The sequence below is a fragment of the Colossoma macropomum genome, unplaced genomic scaffold (genome assembly GCF_904425465.1).
Source record: "Colossoma macropomum unplaced genomic scaffold, Colossoma_macropomum, whole genome shotgun sequence".
NCBI lineage: Eukaryota > Metazoa > Chordata > Actinopteri > Characiformes > Serrasalmidae > Colossoma > Colossoma macropomum.
Genome location: NW_023494793.1, coordinates 15,136,109 through 15,145,638, shown reverse-complemented (window position 1 = coordinate 15,145,638; position 9,530 = coordinate 15,136,109). Strand labels below are relative to the sequence as shown.

General features: G+C 38.0%; 1 protein-coding gene across 5 annotated transcripts in view; it reads right to left on the bottom strand.

Moving 5' to 3' along the window:
* Nucleotides 1-2,666: 2,666 nt before the first annotated feature.
* Nucleotides 2,667-9,530, bottom strand: part of gapvd1 (GTPase activating protein and VPS9 domains 1) — a 68,149-nt gene continuing 61,285 nt past the window's right edge. For all 5 annotated transcript variants that reach the window (XM_036578617.1, XM_036578618.1, XM_036578619.1 and 2 more), the window contains 6 exons: nucleotides 9,255-9,414; nucleotides 8,923-9,110; nucleotides 8,588-8,801; nucleotides 8,384-8,456; nucleotides 7,638-7,835; nucleotides 2,667-4,983 (listed from right to left, as the gene is read on the bottom strand). In XM_036578617.1, the coding sequence (XP_036434510.1) occupies nucleotides 4,843-4,983; nucleotides 7,638-7,835; nucleotides 8,384-8,456; nucleotides 8,588-8,801; nucleotides 8,923-9,110; nucleotides 9,255-9,414 (974 nt within the window). In that variant the 3' untranslated portion in view covers nucleotides 2,667-4,842. The remainder of the gene's footprint in view (nucleotides 4,984-7,637; nucleotides 7,836-8,383; nucleotides 8,457-8,587; nucleotides 8,802-8,922; nucleotides 9,111-9,254; nucleotides 9,415-9,530) is intronic.

Sequence of the window (9,530 nt, the reverse complement as noted above, 5' to 3'; positions counted from 1 at the left end):
ACCGTAGTGACAGACACACATTCTTTGTTTGCTCTGTGCGGTCTTTGCATATGGTGTGACTGCCATCTGCTGTTTTTTCACGGAATTGCTTACAAACGCGCTCGAAATCTTTTCTAGCATAGACGTCATGATTTAAACTGTCTGGGACAGTACTGTGTACTGTCACGTAACCTGCTAAATCTTATCTTATTTCGTTTTGTCATCGTGGCCTGTATGGATAGACCTGGAAACATTGTTTTATTCCAGATTTTTTTGTTGTAAAGTGGATGTGCGTAGATGCACATCAGAAACCACTATTTCAAGCAAATCTTCCATCTACTGGAAAAGAAACGAAGCGAGAGTGTATATTTCTGAAGAGAGGGAGCAAGGGCTATGTGGAGAATAACAGTGTAGGTACTCATGCACAAATCTCACTGGACTGATGATCTATGATTTCAGTGCCATCTGGGCTTGGCCTCGGGCTGTTTAGATCCTCATGCAACAATCTGACATAAATATGTAACACAGTTGCATCAGATAAAGCTTATTCCAAACTCCACTCTGCATACTCATTTGCTAAACCAGCTGAATATTTGCTCCTAAACTGAGGAACAATAACACTACCACTAGGTACTTTTGGATCATTTCAATGGGATTGAAATAGGGATACGAATTTCATGATGTGCAATTAAAGATTATTCATAAATAGCTTATGTCAAATTTCGGTCTTCAGTGGGCTCCTTTTTTCAGTGGGTAGTCCATATCATCCCAATCTCTCCCACACAATAGCCATCCCATCTCCCAAACAGCGAGTCATTTTGTTTTATTAATACAACTAATTAAGTTTTCCTAGCCAAATTTGAATTTAAATGAACAATCGTAGATATCATCAGGAGATGCAAAGGCACCCCACTGTGTACTTTTTTTCCTGATAGAAAGATTACAATTAAAGCAGTGGAGTGCTAAGGGTGAGGGAGAGTGAAGCTATTAGACGGAGAAAATCTCCAATTACAAATCCGCCATACACTTGTCAGTGGTAATTAAATGTTTGGTGAGTGGGGGCTCTGCTATTTGTAGCTCGAAAATGAGACCGGTCTTGTTTTGTCGAACTTGAACTCAATGAATAAATTTGGTGGACATGCTCTTGTTGTGCCCAGAGAGGAGCTGAAACAGAGTGCCTAGAAAAGATTCTTTGTTGAAAGCCTAGCCTTAAACGGTGAAATTAAAATGCTATGTATATACGTTCTGATGTAATTTTTTTTTAAAGTGTTTTAAAGGAAATGTAAGGATGCATTACATTCACTGATGCTTTAGAGAACATAGAGAAGACTGCTTTTTAATTAACCAAAGCAAGTTAGGGCGGAATCAGCGAACGGGCATATGAGTCAAAGTCTGCAATACAGTTAAGAACAATTATGCTTGGACCACTGAAAGATAAACAACAACTGTTTTAATAGTTTCGAGAATTCTATACAAGTTTATATGAATTAAGTCACAAAACAGTATAGCTTCACACCATTTGGCTAATTGTGCAAGCTCTCTCTCATATTTTATACGTGTGTGTGTATTAAGACAGAAAGGGGGGACAGAGAGAATTTCTAGTATATATAGTTTATAGCAATTATTAAAGATTAAAAATTTGATAAAGTTTATAAATCTTTAAATGCAAACTGAGTGTATAGCAAGATTGGACTTAGAAACACAAAGGCAAATTTCTCCATTTTTTCAAAATTTCAACATAATTAAATCATTAAGGTGTAACCAGTGTCAGTCAGAGCGGTTTGATGTAAAATGCTCTGTTCTAGAGAAACTCATTGAAAATTAGCAGTCAGCATTATTCACAGTGGTGGTGACAGGAACCAGACGTCGGAAAAGTTTAATGTCTCTTAAAACTCCATCTTACAAAGTGATTACATGAAATGGTTATGAATATACTGACTGATGCCTCAGACAGTGGGCATCAATCACCAATATCTCAAGTTTTTCTTGTGCTTAAGTGTGTGTAGATTCTGTTCTTACCCAAGAACAAATCCCAAATGAACAAATCATTGGTGAATGTCGGAAATGTTTTTTAAGAAGAAATTCCTTCTTAAGAACGATTGGTGAACGAGGCTCAATGTTTATTGTTTGGTAGTCCAAGTTCCTCTACAATTTCACATCAAACCACTCTGAATGACTGCTTACATCTCAACAATTGAATTATGCAGAAATTTAATGGAAACAATTGTCTTTTAATATCCAAGCTGTGGAAACAGTACTAGTAACTATTTATTCAAAATTTCAGCCCTACAAATGCTCCGATTACTAAAGGCTACTACCACCAGGACAATAAATTTCGAAACTGATACTTTTTAAAATCTTTTGTTTCAGTTCTGGTCTAGTTAGCTGATCATGTGCTGCAAACACTGGGGCTAGGGTTGGGGGATCAACGCACCCACAATCTATGGTAACAGTATTGCTGACCAGTGCGGCCCAATAATCTGTTTGACTACAGGATTTCTTTCATGTACTTGCAGTTAATTACTATTATTAAAAAACTATTATAGGTGCATGTTTCAAAGTCATTAGTAAAATTTATATTAAATGGAGACAAAAAAAAATAACAATAATGGTGCCAAACTACAGCAGATTCCACAATGCCAAAGAAACGAGCTTAATCAAACACAAAAAAATGAAATACATGTACATAAAATCAAGGTGCATATATTGTATTTGTGTATACACACTTCAAATACACTTTCGTTTAAATTAGTTATATTAAAGAATTTTTTACACAGGCCTTTTCTTGATTAGAACTTGACTGCTTTTTTTTTATCTTACAATAATTCACTATGAAAACCAAAATACCAAACTGCTTTGGTATTATGCTCCCAAACAGTGAGACAAAATGCTATACCATGATGCGCTGCAAGTAGTCAGTATTTATGGACACAACACTGAAGAAAGATTTGATGGTCAATCATGTAATCCACAAAAAAAGATTTCTTTCTTGTATACTGCAAATAAGGGCTTTGGCTGTTAGTGCTGTATATGCGAGGACAGAGAATGACTCTACATGGCGTTAGTAACTATTAGCAAAAAGTATGCTTCATGCATCATTCAAATAAGGAAAAGGAAGAAAATACAGAAGTATAACGACAAAAGAACAGAAGGCATTACACTTTACAGTCCCTTTTAAAAGGACGAGGAGGTAGACTGGCCATTCAGCGTACATGGTTTAAACCAAAGTCAGCACTGAACCTTGGGTGGTGTTCTATTTTAAACATTCTGATTTCAAACACATGCAAACACTGATTGGTCAGCAAAATAGATCTAAAAACAAAAATATTTACTCTAGATGTAATTACTTGACCAATACACACAAAAGGATAGCACATAACCCCATCTTATTAGTCCCAGTGCACTACATAATTCATATAATGGTTAGGATGATTATGACTGATGAATATGTGAATATAAAGCATCTCTGACAATGTTGTCACGAGGTAGCTACAGTGAACAATATTACATATACAATATTAACTGTATTTACCCCATGTTTTGTAATTAATAATGATCATTAGTCCTTGATTATCTTGATAATGGATTTTTCCAGAATTTTCACAGCTGTCACACTTATCTGAACTCAAAATTTATCTAAACATAATTATTTTATAAAGGTATTTTAAACTTTTCAACAGTATACACACACACAGGTGAGCAAAAGAAAAAGGAGCCTCTTAATGACATTCCCCTGTTGATTTTATATTGATCTTATATCACTGTCCCTATACAACAAAGAACATAATGGGGAATCAATTAATTGCATTTTCAGTCCAGTTAAATCTGAAGTATCTTAAACACAGACCGATAAGAGCTTTCACAGAACTGACCGCACAATAAGGGCAGAAGAGATGGTTAAAAATCCAAACCAACACTAAAATTAGAAACTAGAGTAACAAAGAACTGAAATTTGAAGGCACTGATGTAGGCTCGTAAACAGAATATGCTATTGTGTTAACACAAGAACCCAGTTTTCTCAGCTCTTAGTTAATTTCAAATCTTTTTACTCCAACCTGCAACTTTTCTTTTCATCTCCACAGTGCATTAATTCCACTGTCATCTCCAATGATCAGTTTACTAAACTACATTATGTATAAAGAAAATGATTAAATACAGGAGGAAAGCAATAAATATACTTTTATTTTATATAAATATGTGGGCCCTTATTTCCAAATTGTCCACATGAGAATGACTTTGAAGAAATGAACAATGCAAACACCAGCTTACATTCATTTTTTAAGCTGCCCTGTTCAAACATTTGATGAGAGTAGCAATCTCAAATACTGTATTAGCATATTAATGTGATAACCAAACCACTGCAATGATATTTTGGCTTTCTCTACTATTCTGTACTGATAGAGGGTTTTAAATGAGAGAAGATTGTACAATTTACCTAAGAAGGCAGGTCCCTTTTTTTTTAGTTCATCCAGTTTTTTAAATAACCAAGCAACCTTTGATGATTAAAAAAAAAACAAACAAAAAAAAACAAAAAAACTTCTAGTAACCCTGCCACCACATCTCACAAATACAAGATGCAGTCCAAAATTCTGAAATCACTTACGGTCAGTCTGAGCCATTTCCCCCTCTTGACAGTAAGACACACCTGTTTCACCCCATGTAACTGTGTATACTTTATTTCTCCTTTTGAAATGTGTCTGCGGCTCTATGTACAGCTATACAGATTTGACTAAGCAAAGCGAGAGCCTGCCTTGCTGCTTGGGTTTGGTGAAGGAGAGAGCAGTTGGTTGGGATGTTTCATCTTTTTCTCTTTTTCTCTCTCTCTCCTTCCTACAGTCTGCCCATGCAGGTGGCTGTTCTGCTTCACTTGCGATCATCGATGGTTTTAATGAATTCCACAGCGGCCGTGAACTGCAGCCACCAATAGCACTCCTCCCCGCTCAGCCGGCTGGCATAGAAATTATTGATATACTGAATGGTGGACAGAAGGCAGGGCGGGTTTGCCTGGAGGGAGGAAGGGAGGAAGGAAGGGAAGGAGAGAGTGAGAGAGAGACACTTTGGAGAACCACATATGAATCTATGACACACTTCTAACTTGGCAGACACAGATGCATATATCGTCACTGTCAGAACCAAACCTCCAAAATGGTAACTTTACAGGAAAAGAGGAAAAAAAATGTGTAACTTTGGAAGAAGTAATTTCGGACCACTGGTCAACGCATCATAAAATGTTTGCACAATGTAAAGAGCGTTTTCAAATTCTGTTTATTAACAAATAAATAAAAAATGAATGGATGGATATTCAAGGTTTTGTCCTCACAGCAACAATATGCATTTCAGAACCAACACGCACATCTACACTATCCAGAGAATAGTGAAAACACATGAAGCACACTAATCAAACAACAGACCCTTTACTGGAAGCTTACACTCTTTTGTGGCTTTGTTTTGTTTCTGCTGCTGTCTACAAAGCTTAGCTCTAGCTCAAGGGGAAGGACCAATGCTGTAAAAGGGTCTTTCCTTCAGCAGCTAAGCCCCACTTAAGACTCTGACAAAGAACACAGAAAAGTGCTAGCAGGCCAGGTTCGAGACCAGACACTTGGCCCCATGTGCTGAAAGGACTGCTTATTTATAATACATGACGTCCACAAATGTGTGTATACATGGCTTTAATGACACAACCTCTTAATTCTTCTTAGCATGCATTATCCATAGCAATAACATTGGCAATGGATTTAGAGAGTGGCAGGTTTTTACACAGCAGAGCAGGTACAATACATGAGACTGTAAAGGTACACTCTTCTTTATACACAGATTAGCTAAATCAACTCTGTTAACAATGCACCACGTCTCATAAAAATGATCAACTGCATTATCATCACAAAAGATGCCTGTTCATAGTCAATACTGCCAATAAAAGGCAAATGGTTCTATTTGAATTTTATGAGTTCTACAACCCCAGTTCCAAAAAAGTTGGGATGCTGTGTAAAATGTAAAAATGTAAATAAAAACAGAATGCAATGATTTGCAAATTGAATATATAATATCATCAAAAGATTTAGAGAATCTGGAGAAATCCCTGTATGGTGGTCAATTTCGACGGTCAATATTGGATGCTTGTGATTTTCAGGGCCCTCAGGCAACACTGCAATAAAAACAGGCATGATTCTGTACTGGAAATGACTGCATGGGCTCAGGAACACTTCCAGAAATCACTGTCTGTGCACACAGCTTGCCAAGCAATCCACAAATGCAAGTTAAAGCTGTATCATGCACAGAAGAAGCCATATGTCAACATGATCCAGAAATGACGCCGTCTTCTCTAGGCCAAAGCTCATTTAAAATGGACTGAGGCAAAATGGAAAACTGATATGTGGTAAATTTGAAATTCTTTTTGGAAAGTGTGTCCTGTGGACTGATGACAGGTCCTGTGTCCTGTGGCTGGATGACAGGGACCATCCAGCTTGTTATCAGCGCACAGTTCAAAAGCCTGCATCTCTGATGGTATGAGGTTGCATTTGTGCCTATGGCGTGGACAGCTTACACAGCTAGAAATACTAAACAGTATATAGAGTTTTTAGAACGACACATACTCCCAACCAGACAAAGTCTCTTTCAGCGAAGGCCTTGCATATTTCAGCAAGACAACGCTAAACCACATACTGCATCCATCACAACAGCATGGCTTCACATGAACTGCAGTCCAGACCTTCCACCAATAGAAAATATTTGGCACATCATAAAATGAAAAATTTGGCAGCTAGAATCCTACATCAAGCAAGAATGGGACAACAGTCCTCTCCCAAAACTCCAGCAATCGGCCTCCTCGCTTCCCAGACATTTACAGACTGTTGTTAAAAGAAGAGGAGATGCTACACAATGGTATGACCCTGTCCCAACATTTTTGAGATGCGCTGCTGCCATCAAGGTCTAAATGTGTTAATGTTTTTCATGAAATGGTAAAATGTCTCACTTTCAACATCTGATATGTGTTCTAGGTTCTATTGTGAATAAAATATGGGTTTATGAGATTTGCAAATCATTGCATTCTGCTTTTGTTTAAACTTATTTTCATTTTACACACTGTCCCAAATTTTTTGGAATTTTTGGGGTTGTATATAGCATGCTTAAATAGTTCTTTGCAAAGTGAAATAGTTCTTCAGATTGATGGAGAATGTGTTGTATACAGGACCTTTTTGAAAATGGTTCAATGCAGCACCAAAAGGGGTTCTTCTATTGCTACGATGTCAAGCTTGTAATAACAAACAACCTTTTTGGTGCTATATAGAATTATTTTCAAACAGGCTTTATACAGAACCCTACACAACACATTCTCTATCATTCTAAAGAACTATTTCACCATGCAAAGAACCATTTAAGCATGAAATAAATGGAACTTGTGGTTCTAAATAGTACAATTTCCTTTACTAAAGAACCCTTGCAGAACAGTCTTTCTTCAGTGTGTAGGCCTGCCAGAATTATAAAATAACTGCCTGATCGCAATTATTCTAACTGACTTTAATTATTTAATTTTACACAGTTGTTAGCTTTCACAATCATATGTTTACATCAAGAATGTGATTTGGGTCTTTTCATCTGTTGGTTTGGGTTTGGGTTTCTGTTTGCAACAACGTTTGCATGCCTGTAGCTCAACTTACCCTGATGAGGACAAATACAAGCACAGGCACAAAGTCATCGGCTCCAGGCACAGCATCCTCATTGGCCAGGCTGAGCAGGTTCATGATAGTGGAGCACATGCGCAGGATGCACTGTACTTTGTCTCGTGGAGTTTTATATGCACTGATTGTCCTAATCTCAGCCTGTGCTGAGGGCCATGGAGCCTCCTTTAGATACACCTACAGAAACATAGCCAGGTCACACACAATCAGTGGCTGACACGTTTTTGGGTATATATCAGGCATCAGCTGAAAAAAAAAATGCCAACAATCACTACCAGATTTGCTGTACGTTTTACTTTACTTACTTTTTTTTACAATCAAACATTTTAGTATCTTTTTGATGTTATCAGTTATCAGGCTGGATATTTCTGGTTAGTGGACTACTATACATTTTAATATACATAATGACTCGGATATCTGCTCTGGGATGCACTGATCTTAAATATTTTTTATCTGATGCCAATTCCAATTTCTTCAAAGCCAATTTGACCAAACACTTATTTTTTAGGCTGAAGGTGTTTTTTTTTTTTCCCCAGAGCTCACACTGTTCTGATCTAAATTGCCCTTTATTAGCAAATGTTGGAACAGATTCACTCATTAACTGGCTAAACTGGTATTTTAGTGGCCCAGATCATCCTGTGGTCTAAAGTGCTACTGACAACTCTTTGGTCTGCTTTTGTGCTCTTGGGAGTAAATATGGAAGTGGAGTTCTAAACTGCAATTACCTCTGGGATCTGAAGAGCCTTATGGTTGGCAGTCACAACTTTAGACAGACGATTAATATGCTCTTGCAAGACCCTGGAGACAAGAATTTACAGTCATATAAACAAAAGAAAGGACAGTCACTCTTTTTTATAGTTATACAGGCATGTGGAAGTAAGAGACATAAAAAGAAGAGAGACAGTGCGGTAGATGTATAGTTCTCTCACTGGTCTCGAAGAATGTCTCCATCCTGATTGGGGTAGAAGGCTAGTTTGAAGATGCGGTTCATGACACTGCGTTCAATGGCCATCTGAGCATCCTGGAGCTGCTCCTCGCTGGCATATTGCCAGATGGCATCATGTGCCATGGCACCGTACAGGTAACGCAGGAAATCTTCCACGGCTGCAGTCTTATCATCAGCCGCTGTGAAGCCCTGAAATGCTACAGATGTAGCCATCATAAAACAAGAGTATGTCTTATAACTACTGAGATTCGTTGCTATTGATGGTATTTGGGGATAATCATCCTTTGAATGAGAAACTATGAGACAAAAAATACAAACCTCTGATGAAATCCTGCATTTTGGACTCCATGTGTTCCAGAAGCAGTCGGACACAGACTGTGGTGAAGTAGCGGTTGGCCACTTCTTTATCTCTAAGTACCCTTTGCAGCAACCTCTCTAGATGAGCCTGAGACGTTTGCAGCCCTTGCCGACATCGTGTCAGATATGCTATGTATGGAGCCCGCTTTCTGTCAGACACACATTACCCAACCACCAACTCAATGACAGGAAAATAACCACATGCCTACAAATTTGATCATATTTTTATTGAATGGTAGGGTACTTCACTTGTCCTCATTTAAGACTGTTAGCAGTTTTGTCTGTATGTGTACCTGTAGTCCTCTGCGATGGCAGTGAGCAGTTTTCTGCAGGTCCGGGGGTCAAGTCGACTGACGCAGCGCATGGTCTCCTGGATCTGAGCCATCTGGTTCTTATCCTGCAGGTTAATGGCCTCTGCCAGCTGTACTTTTAGAAAGCATACAATCTCATTGTCTAGAGAGAGAGAGAGAGAGAGAGAGAGACAGATTTCAGGGTTACAAATAATATATGAATTTAAATACTCCCAGAATAATTACTGGAGCAGCCACTATCTTTAAACTGAATATTGA